The sequence below is a fragment of the Eucalyptus grandis genome, chromosome 6 (assembly GCF_016545825.1).
Source record: "Eucalyptus grandis isolate ANBG69807.140 chromosome 6, ASM1654582v1, whole genome shotgun sequence".
NCBI classification, from domain to species: domain Eukaryota; kingdom Viridiplantae; phylum Streptophyta; class Magnoliopsida; order Myrtales; family Myrtaceae; genus Eucalyptus; species Eucalyptus grandis.
The window spans coordinates 50,335,629-50,353,083 of record NC_052617.1 but is presented as its reverse complement, the minus strand read 5'-3'; the positions used below and the strand labels follow the sequence as shown (position 1 = coordinate 50,353,083).

Here is a 17,455-nt window from a genome sequence, read left to right as displayed (position 1 = left end):
GATTGGACGCAGAACTAAATGGATGCGGCAGGTTTGACCACGGTGTCGTGTTAAGGCCACACTCCCTCAGTGCTGTCCTTTTCGTTACATGTCTCCCTCTGTTTCCTTGCATCCCTCAATGCAATCTTCTCTTTGCAACTCTTAACGCACGATCTCTCTCTCTCTCTCTCTCGTTCTTTCTTCTCAGTTTCCCATATCCAACTCTCTCTCCTTCCCTCGCTCTCTCGGCTTCTTTCTCACTCAGCTGTACGATACCCCAGTCGAGAGTCGAAGCGGAAGGAAGAGAGTCACCCATTTCGTTCCGGCGCATAAAGATCGAAGCTTCTCTAATCTTCGAATCAGCTTAAGGAAAATAACATTCTCTACGCTCTTCTAGCTTGCGCTTTTCCGCTTAATCTCAGAGATGGGTGTGAACTGTGCCGTGAAGAACCAGCACCCCAACAACCAGGTCTACGATGTCTCCATTGATGTCCCACCGCAAGGTGGCTCCAAATGCTTCGACGACGATGGTCGTCTGAAACGCACAGGTCCTTGTCTCTTTTCTTCGTTTTTATTTTCAAGAAACGATTTCTCACGACTCATTAGGAAAGACGGACGAACTCCCACAGAGAATCGCCTGTCTTTTGGGAACGTTGCTGTCGTGTCAATGCCGTCACAAAACCGGGGAAAAGAACCACAAATATTAAGAAACTCTTCAGGGAAAACAGAGGAATTCTTTTTTTAATGAAACACGTCAATGAAAAAAAAAATATTTTCCTCGCAAGTAGCCTAGCCGAGAAAATATTCAGTGGTTCGTGCATGCCACGTCATCTGCTGACATGGCGCGCACGTACCACTCAGCTATCGACCACTCAGCTATCGACACCTGTCCTGGGGGACCCGCTGGAAAATGAAAGGACTCGCTCGGCTTGGCTTGGCTCGGCTCGCTGACAGAGGAAAAGACAGGTCAATGGGTCAAGAAATTCGTAAGCTCCCGCCCGAAAAGTTTCTCTCTCATCAATTGAATTTTAAGGGGTTTTCTCTCTCCTCTTAAGAGAACGAACGAACAGAGAACGACGAGACCTGTTTCTCCGCGCATTCCAGCCCCTCCGCTTTCGGCTCCGCCTCCTCAAAAGCCTCGCCGGTCATCTGCGTCTGGCAAGTCGCCTCCTCCGAGAGCCTCGCCAGTCGCCGTCGGGTCCCGACCCCCTCCGCCTTTGACTGTTCCCACGGAGATGGAGCACAAGGTTTGCGCTCGCGTTGATCTATCGGCAACTTTTGGACCTCAATTCCCTCCGACGAACTCCGACTCCGAGCCACCGTGAGGTCTTTGGACTCTATGTCCTCGAGGTCGATGGTCGGGACCTGAGGGCCTCATGCTTCTTCTCCTTCTCCGCCTCCCCAAAAGCATCGCCGGTCTGCTGCTGGCACATCGCCCCGAGAGCCCCGCCGATCGCAGCTGGGTCCCGAGCCTCCTCTGCGTCCGCCTCCGCCTTCGACTGTTTCCAACGCGGAGATGGAGCACGGAGTGACAGAAGGAGAAGAGAAGAAAGGACGAAACCACCCCTTCCCTCCCCTCCCGTCCCTAAACTCCTCTTGCCGTTTTCGACAGCTTCATCGATGCCTTCGATAGTTGTGTCCGATTCAGCTCAATCCCCGAAGAAATCCAAAAGCAAGAGCAAAGAGAAGAAGATGAAGGCGAAGGTCTAGCTCGAGGCCGACGGCAGCTTCGAGTCTCCGACGACGGACAAGAAGCACAGGAAGGAAAAGAAGAGCGGCAGCAAAGGCTCTGAATCCATGCAGCTGAAGCTCCTGGAGCATCAAGGGGATGCGAAGAAGGAGAAGAAGAGGAAGGCGCTGGAGTTGTGCGAGGACGACGAGGAAGACGAGCGAGACCAGCTCCGAGTTGGTCGACCCTGAAGGGGAAGAAGAAGAAGAAGAAGAAGAAGAAGAAGAAAAGGCAAGGTTGAGCGACGGGGATGGTGAGGTGGCTCAGGAGGAGAACCGCAACGCTTTGTCGAATTTCAGGATCTCGGACGGCTTGAGGTTGAAGTTGAAGGACAATGGGATCGATGCGCTTTTTCCCATTTAGGCCATGAGGTTTGACATCGTCCTCGATGGGACTGATTTGGTCGGCCGTGCCCGCACTGGCCAGGTATGAAAGACTTTTTATTTGAATTCCGCAAGATTGACATGTCGATGGTCGCGTGCTTGGCTGAAATCTGCTAATTAACTGGCAAATTAGAGAAGTGAATGGTTTGGACGTGCAGTAATGACAGCGTGTGGTGTGGAAAAGGGTCACGAAGCTGACATATATGAAAAGAGAAGCAGGTTTTGTTGGCTCTATGAGTAGTGAATGGTTGATGTATGAGCTTGTTTTAATTAACAGCACAATAAAGCAATTGTGGTGTAGAGCAACATTCTACAAGCCACCCCCGAATTCCCATGGCTCAGTCTTTGGTCATGGCAGGCACTGACTATCATTCCTCTCTGTGCGGAGCAACCGACAAGCTAGTGGATATGAGTTTGCATGCTTCCATGGGGGTGGAGTTGAAAAAGTTGTCTTCATCGGTGATGGACTTAAACCTCCCAGGTCATCCCCTGGTTTCTGATTTGGAGATCTCTGATGGGATTCTGGGGGGATCAGGTTTTGTAAACTCCAAAGTCAACCTTTCTCCTGAAGGTGGTGGTACTACGATGAACTTGCTTCAATTATCATCACGACTTCAACGTGTGGAGGATCAAAGGCAATCCATCCATTTGAAGGAGCAAAATGATGTTTTCAGTTGTCGCAGCATCACTTGAGCATTCCAAGACAAGGTACAAGGAAATCCTTGAAACCTTCATTTGCTTGATGGGTAGGTAGCGCCTATGTTTCTCTCGTATTCAGTTTGCTTTGTCGATATTCGCTTTATTGGAAATCGACTGTATATACTATGAGAGGAGAAATTATATAATTTTTTTTCCCACTTCTTGTGCTTATTTAGATGAAATGTTGTTTGGCAAGGTTGTTTTCCTTGAACTCTGTCTTAGCACTGAGTATTAAGTTGCGCTAGGCTCTAGCTGATCAATAAGAATCTGGTCCTTACTGGTATTTGAGTGTGTCTTACTCGCTATGCCACCCAATTGCATGGAGTTGTCAATTTTACAGCAACCTTCGTCCTTCTCTCGGCAAAGTTGTCACCTCATGACTCTGTTTATATATAGACTGACGACTTGCCCTGTCTGATATGAGAGGATGTTTAGGCCAAGATTGCTACTGCAGGCAAAAGTAAATCTGGAACCAATTCCTCTTTTCTTTTCGTCCGCTACTGTCGAATTTGATGTTGCAGTTCAGTTCACTTAGTGACATACGCATTCTCATTTTCATTGCAGTTACGATTGACAAGTAGTTCGAAGCTTTGCATGTTTTCTGCATTGTTTCTCAATTCTTCTGTTGGTCTGGCTCGAATTCATGATCCTGTCTTAGTGAAACAGAGAATTGGCTGAGATTGGCTTTTATTTCTCTCGAGGGTGAGGTTAATGGTAGTAGCATAGGGAAGATCAGTATTCTTCAATGGCCACGGAAGGCAGTGGTACACCCAATTGAGCGATAAATTATTTATTGAACTTTGCAATTTTTCTGGTCCAAGCAGTAAGCAGGAAAGAGTAGTGAATTTAGTCTACAAAGGTGTTGGTAATGGCGGTCCAATTAAGAAAAATCAAGGATCGAGTAAAAAATCTCATGCGAAAGGGTGTAATGCTGCTAATTCAGTTTTATAGCTACTACTAAGACCTCTGTTCTTCTCGCTTTCTGATGGTGATGGTGGTTCGACTTCTCCATAACTTCGGTCATGGAGATCTTGCCGTGCATTGCCCATTGATGTTGTGTCTGTGTCGGTTTGTTTTTGTTGCTTTGATTGCTGAAAATCTATGGCAACCATGCAGAAGAATTGCAAGGCCCAGTATGCAAGGGCATTTTTCATTTTGACAATTTTAGGACATTGGCCTGAATAGATTTTTAGGTCATTAATTCTTCATAGTCAATTGGGGAGGGAAAACAGATTCATTGAAGGTACTGTACTGCGGAAGGCATTCAAACCTACAGCTGATAATTCGACCAAAAAACCTATAGCTAAATAAATCTTCTGGTTTGTGGCAGTCATCTGTACATTAGTTCATTGGTGTTATTTGACATATGAAAACCAAAAGTGGCGTGAAGACTGTTTGGCCGCAGTTGCATTTCAAGTTTTTTAAAGATGATTGGCTGCTAGGAACATGAGTTTTCGAACTGCTTCCTCATTTCTGTAGTTGATGGGTTTTTATTTTTTAGCACTGATCATCACCTTGTTCACTGTGCGAATTGTACCAGGGCAAAACTCTGGCTTTTGTCTTGCCCATTTTGGAATCTCTGACGAATGGGCCTGCAAAAACCTCAAGGAAGACAGGATGTGGTAGGCCACCAAGTGTTTTGGAGCTTTTACCTACTAGGGAATTGGCCAAGCAGGTATTGGAATCAAGCTTATAGAAATAATCTCATCTTTTTACGGAGATAGATGTCTGACATCGTTTACCCTATTATTTAGGTGTTTCCTGATTTTGAAGTTTATGGTGGAGGAGTGGGCTTAACATCTTGTTGTTTGTATGGTGGAGCTCCTTATCATGCTCAGGAAAACCGATTGAGGAGACAGGTTGATATAGTGATTGGAAAACCTGGCCGTGTGAAAGTAATTCATTGAATTGGAAGCTTATTTGGTTTTCTTTCACCCGCTGGGAATAATGCATGTTCACAGTTGTTACATCTTGTGGCAGGATCACATTGAGAGGGAAAATATTGACTTGAGCTCTTTAACCTTCCGTGTCCTTGATGAGGCGGATGAAATGCTAAGGATGGATTTTTTTGAAGATGTGGAGCCAATTCTTGGCGTGTGTGTACTAATTTTTTTCACTATGGAGTTGGTGGAAATATGCTTTACTTATCTATTGCAATTACAATTATTGTTAGTGATGTTATATTTTGAAATTTGACAATAGGTCTTTCAGTTTCAGCATCATGCAGCTGCTTAGAACTTTTTAAAAAAGAGATTTTTGAATTTTTTTTTAAGAGCAAGATCTTTATTTTCTTTTTGCCTTTTAAATGCTCTACTATATGTAACATATCTCTTATTGTGCATACATTAAGAGGGGCTCAAACCAATATTGCCATTCCTCTGCTTGAGGCTTGCTTGAGGCTTGTCTGAGTAGGTTTACGTAAGGCATTATCTAGGCTACAGTTTGAAAATCGATAATAACATGAGATATTTGGAGAATTTTTGTCTCACTTATGTGATTTTTTTTTATCTAACCACATTGCTGATAGATGTGGATATACTTATCCTTCAATTCTTCTGGTTCTTGTAGGCAAGGTGAAGGATACAGGTAAAGTTCAGACGCTGCTCTTTAGCTTTACTTTACCAGAATAGGTGAAAGGTGTATGTAACTTAATCTGGCAAAATTGTTTTGTTGTTTTGAATTTGTATCTTGGTTGTCAATGTTTGGAGAATCAGAGTGTCGCGATTGGAGAATCACAGGAAAGCAGGGTTGTCATGACAGAAATAGAAGGTTTTGTTTCAGGCCTTGAGGTTGATGAAGGTATACATTCAATTAATTCTGTGTTGGCCTGGACAATTTGCGATCATATTTTCTTTCTGAACTGTGGAACCCTTATTTTGTTCTCTAGATTTTTCAGATTACTGCCTTTTGCTGATTTGGGTAGCATTGCTGCTTATTGGGTCAAAACTAGTTTAAGTTGGCTGTTTAGTTTAGAATCCTGGTATTGTTTGGATGGTCAATGAGCAACATTTCTTGTTCTTTCACTGTATGCATACTGAAAGATTGTTTGTAAGTGACTTATTTTAGAATTTCCCTTCTGTGTATGTGCGAACAAGCAGTGCACTTGATGCGCCTCATTGAACAACATCCTAGACAACTTGCAAACAAGCGAACTTTTCGCATACAACTTGCAGTCTGTTGCTCATGCAGTCACAGTAGCTTGTTTATTTGGGATGCATTTTAACTTCCGAACTAAATTCCTAATTGCTAGTCGAGGGGATTGCTATCTTGAAGAGTGGTGGACTTATTCAACTGTTTTGGCCATATTGGAGTTGCTTAGTTTTAAAACCATAGTTAGTTTTTAGGATATATGCTGGCTAAGAATGCTGTTGGTTGTACTGAGAAGGGAAGAGGGACATGCATATTGGGCTTGCATTGCAATTTTGAGATTTCATTCATGTAATTGAAATTACTTCCTCTTCAAATCGGTGTTATATCCACCAATTGCTTGATATGGTCTTTGGTGTCTGAAAGAATATGTGATGTTATTTTCTTATCAAGTGAGTTACTGAAATTGTGCCATTACCCCTCATTCCAATTTCTCATAAGCCTGTCTTCATGGATGAAGACGAAGCACGGTAACATCTGATAATGAAGTAAAAGATGAGCTTGGAGGCTGGACAGAATTTAAAGAATTTGGTAATGATGAAGGTCTTGTTAATGAGGATGAGGAGGAATTTGTTCCGGATGAGACAATTCATGAAGCTGCAGTGGGGAAAGGGTTGTTGGGTGCCCTAAAGCTGCTCAAGGAATAGGGAACACTTAAAACACTTAAAGAAACTGTTGAGTGGGATGGTAGAAATGTGGATAAGAAAAAAAAGCAAGCTCGTAGGTACTGTGCTTTGCTCAGTATTTGGAGTTCTTGCAGTTTGTCAGATGCCAAGAGGTAAGTGACGAGGGACTGCAGCATGTTATCCACTTTCCTTCTTTGCGGACCTTGCGATTGGTAAAGTGCCTAGGAGTCACCAATGATGGCCTGAAGCCACTTGTGGGATCACAAAAGTTAGAGTTGCTTGTGGTGGAAGATTGTCCTCAGATTTCAGAAAGGGGCCTTCAAGGTGCTGCAGAATCTGTTTCTTTCAGGCAAGACTTGTCATGGATGTATTGAAGCCATAGGGGCACCCGTTCTGTCCTTGTGTCTATTGGATTGAGTAGTAAAAATATGTTTTCTTGTAGTTGTTCAATAGATTTGTATATGATTCAAAAGATCGTGCTGTTTATGGTTAGAGGAAAAACAATTGTGTTGTCATTAGTTGCTGGACTGGTGTTGTATGTCCATGCCAAGGCATATGCCTTGCCTTCTTTTCGTTGCTTAAGCAAAGCCCCTGTTGATGATGTGTAGTTGAATGCTCTCTTCATTAATCCTATTCATAATTTGCTCTAGAGATTATTTTTCACTTGCAGGAGTTCACGATTGAATATTACTTTCTGGATTATTTCAATCAAGCGTAAAATGGTAGGGAACTCATAGCCTGAGGACAACTTTGACAGTGTCATGTCATTATAACATAATGAAGATCACTAATAGCCTGAGGCGTAAAATGGTAGGGAACTCATAGCCTAGGAACAGGTACAACCATTTCTAAGAACAGTAACAATGAAGAAGATCACTAATAAAGGTGCCATTCAATTCTCGGGCAACAAAGAATTCTAAAATATTGTCGCCTGTCTTGTTGGCATTACAGGTCTAAGTACATCTTCAAAAGCAACAAGAGCATCTATATTTTGATCTTCATAGTTGATAAAGCTAAAAGGTATATAGAATAATGTAATGTGGAGCTGCAATCGATGCCTAGACCTGAAGTTACTTCCAGCCCCAATAGTAAGTTGCTTGAACTCAACAAATAATAGAAGACCTGTCAGTAACACTTCAAGTTTTCGGCTTCTTTGGTGCTCCCAAGTTACTAGGCTCAGGCTTTCGCTTTATCCCCAATAAATGCTCAACCTAGAATACAGCTGAACATCAGAACTTATGAAGTATGAACCAAGGGCAGGTGCCTTAAAAGCCAGGACAAAAAGATTCCCTGGTAAAAGAAAACAAAAGGAGAAGAGAGAAGCCCTAAAACCATTTTGACAAACCCAGCTTGATAAAAATATCACTAAAATCATGATGCCTAAGACCTTGCTTTTCTTCTAAAAGTCTAGTAACTTTAGTCTAAAATGCATCTGGAAGCAGAAGTACAAAAATGATCTGATGGTGGCAAACACTCAGAAATTATTCCAAGTGGTGTTAAAAAGATAGCCCGGCGGTGCCGCATACATAGAAAACCTTGCACCTGAGATGCATCTTGATAATTTGCGTCAAAAATTATAGTGCAAACAAACACAGACCAATTTCCTTTTTGCAACAAAATAAGAGTAACACTACATCCAAACTTGGGTCGACACTGACCTTCCTATCTCCAAGCATGGGCGTTAAGCTCCCGGGATCCTTCTCAATGGTGGCAAAGCCACTTCTTGGATCACTGTTTTGACTGGAAATACCCCAGAAGAAAAAAGAAAAAAAATAATTAAATAAACAGGCACAAAGTAACAAAAATCTAATCATTATTTTATCATTCAATTACCATGGTAAATAGACATTGCATGAAGTCCAGCTTACACTTATTAGATGGTGTCTCATTGTCTTCTCAAATATAGATTGTTTATCATCAATCAAGTCAGACCACTAAAATTTCTATTAAGGTGCCGCCTTTTTAAGCATAAAGATGGAGACATCTTATAAATATAGGTTGATCTATAATGCATGGTCATAGGCTATGATTTTTTAGTTAACAAATTCACGAGTCTTGAAACTGGAGATTCCCCTCAAATGTCTGGGGAAATATAATATGGAAAGAATCATCCAGGCAGTGATCCATGGAGATGTAAATTAGCAAATAGAAACATCTCCTCAGCAGAGCCCAGGCTCTGAGGGATTTGGGATAAATAGAAAATCTGAAGCAGCAAAGCGTAAAGACAGTCAAGCACTTTGGTCATGGAACAAGACACTCCACATTGACATCTTATAAAGTCAGGTTAATCTAAAATGCTAGGTACTTAAATGTCAATGAATAAAGAACTAGTAACTTGATTTTTTAACACAGGAAAACATACCCAGGCTTAACATGACCACTAAGCACAAGATAAGGTGTCTTCATTTGAGCTTGAGCTTCCCTCATCCTCTCTGCAAACAAAGAAGGCGTGTCTGAATTCTTCATCTGCTTCAACTTCAATTCTTCCTGGTATTGCTTCATGCGCTTCTCTTGCTTCATTTTGCCAGGCCCTTTTCCATGAAATTTATGGGAAAGCAATCGGAAAGCTTCCTTTGGGATTAACTGTTGCAAAACATTCAAAACAAGAAGATTGGCATAAAAAAATCAAAGTAATGAATTGGCATTTCTTTGTCAGATGCAAAAAGAAATTATAATGGAGAATTTAGTATTACAAGGCTATAGTAACAAGACGTGAGTGGAAAATAAACTTACAGAAGCCTTGGCAAGAGCCTTTGCAAGTAATTCAACTGCTGACATGCCTGACCTGTTCAGTAGTTGCTCGGCTGCAGACTTGAATGCCGTAATGACACTGCATTTTGGAGGATATTAGCATCTTGTTATAGGCAATGATTCAGCTTCTCAGCAAAAAGAATGATTGTACCTATCAGAAATGTCTTATTGATTCTGCAACTTCGACACCAGCAGTTTGAGCAACATCACTTGGCTGCGGAGCAGCAATGTGTTCAAATTTTACCCCAGACTCTCTTTCGATCTTAGATACATTTGCCCTTCTTGGATCGAACAGCATGACAGCTACTCCAGTATTGCCTAGAAAACAACATCGCCCTCAGCATCTGGCGAGCTATAGAAATAATGAAGCTATGGAAAATGCAATGCAGTTGTGCTAATAGTCAGCCTCTTTTTTTGGGGGGGTTAAGTGTGAGCCTACATGTGATGTTGAAGCATATATTCACAGAAAAGAGAAACAAATCAAAACATACCATATGAATTATCCAGCATACCTGGATAATTAACTGGACATCATTGATGTCCAATCCACATGCCGCCACATTCGTGGCCACTAATATCCTATACTTGCCAGACCTGAAACCAGCAAGTGTAACTTGCACTCAGGAAGCAAAGTTTAAGCAAGGAAAAGCATGTCTTGTGTCAATTAAGAGGCAAAAAAGGTTTCGACCATTTTAATATAGATGGTCATTGGTAGCCATTCTGAGCATGTATCCAGATGGCCTTTTACATTTTGTTTTTGCTTAATATAAATCTTGTGGCTTGCAGACACTTCTTTTAAATCTGAAACTCTCAAAATCATCACAACACTCGAGTATCGACACATAAATTCAGAAATAATTCATTCATAGTATTTGTCAAATTCAAATAATATTTTAAATTTTAGCGGGAAGTACTTATCGCTTTTGCTTAAGTGTAACCAAACATGCCCCAGAGCGTGAGAGTTAATTTCTAGAAATACTTGCATACACAAAACCAGAAAACAAGTGACATACAAGGAATGCATCACTTAAACAGATAGCCCCTGCAAATTAACAAAAGAATATTGTTTCCAGTCATGATGCCAGACCTACCACTGAATTAGATCCAAAAGCAAATGTTCATAATTCATTCTATTGAAGCCTAGACCTATGCATTCATCACTCGAAAATCTGAGGGTATGTACCCCACTAAAAGCATCAGCCACCTTTATTCTTTGAAAAAATGTTATAATGAACGGGAATTTTTTGCTACAGACCAATTTCTTTGCCTCTGGATGTAACATTTATTGCTGTAATCATTTATACCTTGTGAAACCACCACACATCAATATATCAGCACTCTCCAAGAAAATGAACTTCTAGGCAAACTAGGTTGGTTGATTTGATTAAGATAGTAATAAACTTGCACGACATTGTCACCTGCTATATGTGGTTGACAACTAGAGAGCACGCAAACCAACTATTTGTAGTCATGTAATTTAGTATAATAAACCATGCTCTATCTTCTTTGTTCATCTCCTCTTCAGTGTGTTACAACGTTAATACTCTTACGCGTATTAGTATCTCTAAAGATTATGCACATTCATCATTTAACTCTCATTGGGCTTGCTGTATGTCTCCATGCAAGGGCCGTGCTCCAGGCCATAATCCAGAAAGTTGAGAAGCAGATGCCTTCATCTCAGTAAAAATTATGGTACGGCCTCCACTAAAGAAAATCCAACCAGAGAAGAAAGTTTTAAAAGTGTATAGTGTCAAGTAAATCTTTTGACTAACAAAAGAGCACAGCATTGAAGAAATAAAAATGGAAACAACTAACCTGCTGTAACATCATATTATGTCTGGGATAAGCTGAGGTCTAGCCGAGCTTGTACAAGGAATAACAATATGCCTAACATTGGTTCTGGCCTTCATTTTCTCATTACCTACTGGATCTATAGTTCTCCTGTTTTGTTTAAGGAACCTGGAAGAAATCTGGAAATGCAAAGTCGTGCCATCAGGAAAAGTTGGGTGAAGATGAGTTTGCACAACAGCAAATAAGTAAAACCAAACATTGACAACCAAGATACAAATTCAAAACAACAAAACAATTTTGCCAGATTAAGTTACATACACCCTTCACCTATTCTTCCCTATGCTACTACCATTAACCTCTCCCTCGAGAGAAATAAAAGCCAATCTCAGCCAATTCTCTGTTTCACTAAGACAGGATCATGAATTCGAGCCAGACCAGCAGAAGAATTGAGAAACAATGCAGAAAACATGCAAAGCTTCGAACTGCTTGTCAATTGTAACTGCAATGAAAATGAGAATGCATATGTCACTAAGTGAACTGAACTGCAACATCAAATTCGACAGTAGCGGACGAAAAGAAAAGAGGAATTGGTTCCAGATTTACTTTTGCCTGCAGTAGCAATCTTGGCCTAAACATCCTCTCATATCAGACAGGGCAAGTCGTCAGTCTATATATAAACAGAGTCATGAGGTGACAACTTTGCCGAGAGAAGGACGAAGGTTGCTGTAAAATTGACAACTCCATGCAATTGGGTGGCATAGCGAGTAAGACACACTCAAATACCAGTAGGGACCAGATTCTTATTGATCAGCTAGAGCCTAGCGCAACTTAATACTCAGTGCTAAGACAGAGTTCAAGGAAAACAACCTTGCCAAACAACATTTCATCTAAATAAGCACAAGAAGTGGGAAAAAAATTATATAATTTCTCCTCTCATAGTATATACAGTCGATTTCCAATAAAGCGAATATCGACAAAGCAAACTGAATACGAGAGAAACATAGGCGCTACCTACCCATCAAGCAAATGAAGGTTTCAAGGATTTCCTTGTACCTTGTCTTGGAATGCTCAAGTGATGCTGCGACAACTGAAAACATCATTTTGCTCCTTCAAATGGATGGATTGCCTTTGATCCTCCACACGTTGAAGTTGTGATGATAATTGAAGCAAGTTCATTTGTAGTACCACCACCTTCAGGAGAAAGGTTGTCTTTGGAGTTTACAAAACCTGATCCCCCAGAATCCCATCAGAGATCTCCAAATCAGAAACCAGGGGATGACCTGGGAGGTTTCTTCTGCAAAGTCCATCACCGATGAAGACAATTTTTTCAACTCCACCCCCACGGAAGCATGCGAACTCATATCCACTAGCTTGTCGGTTGCTCCGCACAGAGAGGAATGATAGTCGGTGCCTGCCATGACCAAAGACTGAGCCATGGGAATTCGGGAGTGGCTTGTAGAATGTTGCTCTACACCATAATTGCTTTATTGTGCTGTTAATTAAAACAAGCTCATACATCAACCATTCACTACTCATAGAGCCAACAAAACCTGCTTCTCTTTTCATATATGTCAGCTTCGTGACCCTTTTCCACACCACACGCTGTCATTACTGCACGTCCAAACCATTCACTTCTCTAATTTGCCAGTTAATTAGCAGATTTCAGCCAAGCACGCGACCATCGACATGTCAATCTTGCGGAATTCAAATAAAAAGTCTTCATACCTGGCCAGTGCGGGCACGGCCGACCAAATCAGTCCCATCGAGGATGATGTCAAACCTCATGGCCTAAATGGGAAAAAGCGCATCGATCCCATTGTCCTTCAACTTCAACCTCAAGCCGTCCGAGATCCTGAAATTCAACAAAGCGTTGCGGTTCTCCTCCTGAGCCACCTCACCATCCCCGTCGCTCAACCTTGCCTTTTTCTTCTTCTTCTTCTTCTTCTTCTTCTTCTTCTTCTTCTTCTTCTTCTTCTTCTTCTTCTTCTTCTTCTTCCCCTTCAGGGTCGACCAACTCGGAGCTGGTCTCGCTCGTCTTCCTCGTCGTCCTCGCACAACTCCAGCGCCTTCCTCTTCTTCTCCTTCTTCGCATCCCCTTGATGCTCCAGGAGCTTCGGCTGCATGGATTCGGAGCCTTTGCTGCCGCTCTTCTTTTCCTTCCTGTGCTTCTTGTCCGTCGTCGGAGACTCGAAGCTGCCGTCGGCCTCGAGCTGGACCTTCGCCTTCATCTTCTTCTCTTTGCTCTTGCTTTTGGATTTCTTCAGGGATTGAGCTGAATCGGACACAACTATCGAAGGCATCGATGAAGCTGTCGAAAACGGCGAGAAGAGTTTAGGGGACGGGAGGAGGAGGGAAGGGTGGTTTCGTCCTTTCTTCTCTTCTCCTTCTGTCACTCCGTGCTCCATCTCCGCGTTGGAAACAGTCGAAGGCGGAGGCGGACGCAGAGGAGGCTCGGGACCCAGCTGCGATCGGCGGGGCTCTCGGGGCGATGTGCCAGCAGTAGACCGGCGATGCTTTGGGGAGGCGGAGAAGGAGAAGAAGCATGAGGCCCTCAGGTCCCGACCATCGACCTCGATGACATAGAGTCCAAAGACCTCACGGTGGCTCGGAGTCGGAGTTCGTCGGAGGGAATTGAGGTCCAGAAGTTGCCGATAGATCAACGCGAGCGCAAACCTTGTGCTCCATCTCCGTGGGAACAGTCAAAGGCGGAGGGGGTCGGGACCCGACGGCGACTGGCGAGGCTCTCGGAGGAGGCGACGTGCCAGATGCAGATGACCGGCGAGGCTTTTGAGGAGGCAGAGCCGGAAGCGGAGGGGCTGGAATGCGCGGAGAAACAGGTCTCGTCGTTCTCTGTTCGTTCGTTCTCTTAAGAGGAGAGAAAACCCCTTAAAATTCAATTGATGAGAGAAACTTTTCGGGCGGGAGCTTACGAATTCTTGACCCATTGACCTGTCTTTTCCTCTGTCAGCGAGCCGAGCCGAGCCGAGCCAAGCCGAGCAAGTCCTTTCATTTTCCAGCGAGTCCCCCAGGACAGGTGTCGATAGCTGAGTGGTACGTGTGCGCCACGTCAGCAGATGACGGGGCGCGCACGAACCACTGAATATTTTCTCAGCCTAGCCAAATTTCGCATCGACACGTGTCGTGATTTTAGGACCGTGGGTGAAATTACAACCTTCTCTTTTTCTTTTTAATGGACTAATAATAAAATAGAATTTAGAATGCTTAGTGACAATGTTCCTTATGGTGGGCTTGTGTGTGAGCGAATGCAGGGACGGTATGGACAGCGAATGCTTACATAATCACGGCAGTGATTAGGTCCAGAGTCCTGTCCCTGGCTTGGGCAGCTCGGCTAGATTGCTGGCCCTGCCATCATGCTCCCGTTCGCCTTGATCACGTACTATACCTCCACCCTCCTTGTCGACTGTTACCACTCCGGCGACTCTATCACCGGCAAGCGCAGCTATAACTACATGGATGCCGTCAGTGCCAATCTCATATGTCACATTTATATTCGTGTTCACGTTCATATTCCAATGGTAATGTCTGAGTCATGTCCAATCATGTTGTGTCTGAGGCTAAAATCTCCTCTTTTGATTAAATTCTCCAGGTGAGTTCAAAGTCAGGCTCTATGGGCTGGTTCAATAAGTGAACCTCTTTGGGGTTGCCATCAGTTATAACATTGCATCTTTCATTTGCATGATGTGAGTAAATTTTCAGTAAAAATTCTCATCATTGTTTCACGAGAGAGGAAAATTACTAAAAAAATTCTAAACCTATTATAATTTTTCCAATTCACTCCTCATTTTTTTTTTTTACTAATTCATTCCTAAACCCTTTAGAATTGTGCCAACTTAGTCCATTTGGCCAAATTTGGTCGGCTGACGCCGGTGGATAATTTTTAAATAATATTTTATTTTTTGCGAATTTTTTTGAATTTTTTTCTCTCTTTTTTATTTTTTTCCTCCCTCTTTCTTTCTCATGCTTCAGTGACTGGTGATAGGGGAGGGCTGGTCGCCGAACTGAGGGCCGGATCATGCCCTGGAGCATATATAAACTTATCATATCAACGATTTTAATCTCATTGCATTATTAACCATCACAGTACTTTCTTCTGTCATGCATGTGAGAGGACATTGACTTATTCACCAGAATTTCAGGGAAGACAAGGAAGTACTCATAGGCAAAGGCCATGACACCAAGTGCCTGAAACCACCCCCATAGCTTCTGCGTTGAGGTCACGGTGCTGGTGCTGATTTCAGCGAGACTTCCCATGATTTTCACCGTCGCTGAAGATTTAACGAGCCAGAACAGAAGACCAGATGAGACTAGGCTCTATGACCGATGGAGATAGTTCAAAAAGATAATTATAGCAGTTAGCAAGAAAATAATTCAAGTACCTTTAATTTTGGCAATACCAAGGAAAACTTCAATGCTGGAGTAGCAAAGGGACATGACAGCGGCGACAAGAGATATCCACCCCGGATGATCTGAAGGGAGGATCTGCGAGAGGAGGATCTCAATGATGCCGACTGCAATCATGCAACGATTCCTTTTGATGGGGCACGCGTGCTGGACACCGTGCTTGTGGAAGCAAACGGGCCTCTCGATATTCCTTTAATGACCTCAGAAGCCAACAAATTCAATCCAACTCGCATAACTTTCGACACAGGTGAAATAACAATCACAAGAATTTTCACTGAAAATATACTCACGCCAGGCGAATGGAAGATGCGATGGTGTAACTGACGGCAGCCCCAAAGACGGTCACGCACTCAACCAGCCCACAAAGCTCGACTTTGAACCCACCTGGAGAATTTATTCAAAGAGAAGATTTAGCGCCCAACGCACCTTGATTGGTCATGACGGAGACATTACTATGTGAATTTAAAATTGAACACCAATACTGTATTAGCATACCAAGATTGGCAGTGACGACATCCATGTAGGTGTTGTCTTCAGGGCGGAAACAGGCGGCGAGGATTTGGGAGGTGTAGCAAGTGACAAGGGAGAACAGGAGCATAGTGATAGGGCCAGCAATCCAGCCGAGCTGTGCGGTGGCCCACGCCAGGGACAGGACTCCAACACCGATCACTGATGTGATTATGTGAATACTCGTTGTCAATACTGTCCCTTCGCAATGGGGACAACAATGGTTGTCGAAGCGTTGGGACAACCATGAAGGCATTTATGCCCCCCTACAAGATGTAAAGAAGCTGAGAGAGCGAGGGAAGAGCAAGCTGGACATGGGAAACCGAGAAGAAGAAATGAGAGTAGTGCGTTAGGGGTCGCAAAGAGACGAACAAGGAGGAATGAGGGATGGGGTGGTATATATTTACGAGAATAACAGTTTATTTTAAATTATAAAAAATCACATAATAAATAATTATAAATAAAAGAGAGAGAGAGAATATATGCCAATGTCATCGTAACTTTCGGCATATCTAGAGTATCATTGATCTCCATCGTTTGTCGTGCCCATTAAAGCCTTTCCCGAAGAAAGGTATATATCATTTATATATGAAAGTTTAAGCTTGTCAATGATGGTTTATGAAAAGAGACATAACTAAAAGAGACACAAATAACCATCAACTGGAAACTCATTAAGACAAAAGTTAGTCTTTCATCTCGTCATGTAACTTTTAACATGTTTGATTTGTATCAGTGATTATCAAATTACAGGCCAATCACAAATTTATTGATTATCACAGATTGTGCCTATAAATTGTAATCCTTTTCATAGTTGCTACTATAATAGTTATTACATGACTTTATGTAATAGCTATATAATCAAAACTATTATCACTTTTCCCAAGCACCATCTCTCTCTCTCTCTCTCTCATGTTAAAAAATACGCATATTAATCATTAGAATAGTATTAATGACGTAATAATAGAATGATTAGTTTGATATCATACCATTGTGGTTAATATTATTCTTAATCATAATATTCGAATAATATTATTCTTAATCACAAATTTCATGTACAAATATGTTTTTCAGAAAATTTCAAATAATGGCTCGAAGTGCCCTTATTTTCTTGAATAAGGGTCCGAAATGGATTTTGCTTCAAATAAGGACCTAAAGTGGTTGTATCAGTCTAAAAGAAGGGCCTAAAGTGGTTATAACTATTTCAAATAAGGGCCTAGCCTTGCTGGCTCGCCAATTAGTAAAAAATTCCGACTGATCGGGGTAATTTTGTTCAAACACAATATAAATATAAATTTAATTATTTAAAACTTGAAAAAAAAAAAAAAAAAATAGAGAGAAGGGGAAAACACAAGCCGGAGGACTGTGGCCGCCCCATCACCAGTGGGGCGGTAACGACGGCTAGCGGGGTCGCACGACGACCC

The 17,455-nt window shown here is 42.4% G+C and overlaps 2 protein-coding genes and 1 long non-coding RNA gene across 5 annotated transcripts in view; 1 reads left to right on the top strand and 2 right to left on the bottom strand.

Moving 5' to 3' along the window:
• LOC104452202 (amino acid permease 3) overlaps positions 1-17,381 on the bottom strand; it is an 80,002-nt gene extending 62,621 nt beyond the window's left edge. The window contains exons 1-3 of the mRNA XM_039314211.1: positions 16,023-17,381; positions 15,818-15,911; positions 15,503-15,717 (exon numbers count right to left, since the gene is read on the bottom strand). Coding sequence (XP_039170145.1) covers positions 15,503-15,717; positions 15,818-15,911; positions 16,023-16,290 — 577 coding nt within the window. The 5' untranslated portion in view covers positions 16,291-17,381. The remainder of the gene's footprint in view (positions 1-15,502; positions 15,718-15,817; positions 15,912-16,022) is intronic.
• Positions 2,704-6,085, top strand: LOC104418513. Its single transcript, XR_005551733.1, has 4 exons — positions 2,704-2,799; positions 4,331-4,465; positions 4,545-5,709; positions 5,759-6,085. It is a non-coding gene; the product is annotated as an uncharacterized LOC104418513 (long non-coding RNA).
• Positions 7,498-12,569, bottom strand: LOC104418512 (SART-1 family protein DOT2-like). 3 transcript variants are annotated; one of them, XM_039314213.1, is made up of 7 exons: positions 12,121-12,569; positions 11,130-11,284; positions 9,466-9,632; positions 9,297-9,393; positions 8,926-9,146; positions 8,222-8,303; positions 7,498-7,774 (listed from the first exon to the last, which is right to left on the bottom strand). In XM_039314213.1, the coding sequence occupies exons 4-7, from the start codon at positions 9,339-9,341 to the stop codon at positions 7,700-7,702; spliced, it is 423 nt and encodes a 140-aa protein (XP_039170147.1). In that variant the 5' UTR covers positions 9,342-9,393; positions 9,466-9,632; positions 11,130-11,284; positions 12,121-12,569; the 3' UTR covers positions 7,498-7,699. The 3 variants fall into 3 exon arrangements, with proteins under 3 accessions (XP_039170147.1, XP_039170146.1, XP_039170148.1); XM_039314212.1 differs by lacking the exons at positions 11,130-11,284; positions 12,121-12,569 and adding an exon at positions 9,827-10,754; XM_039314214.1 differs by lacking the exons at positions 11,130-11,284; positions 12,121-12,569 and adding an exon at positions 9,806-9,875.
• Positions 17,382-17,455: the final 74 nt, after the last annotated feature.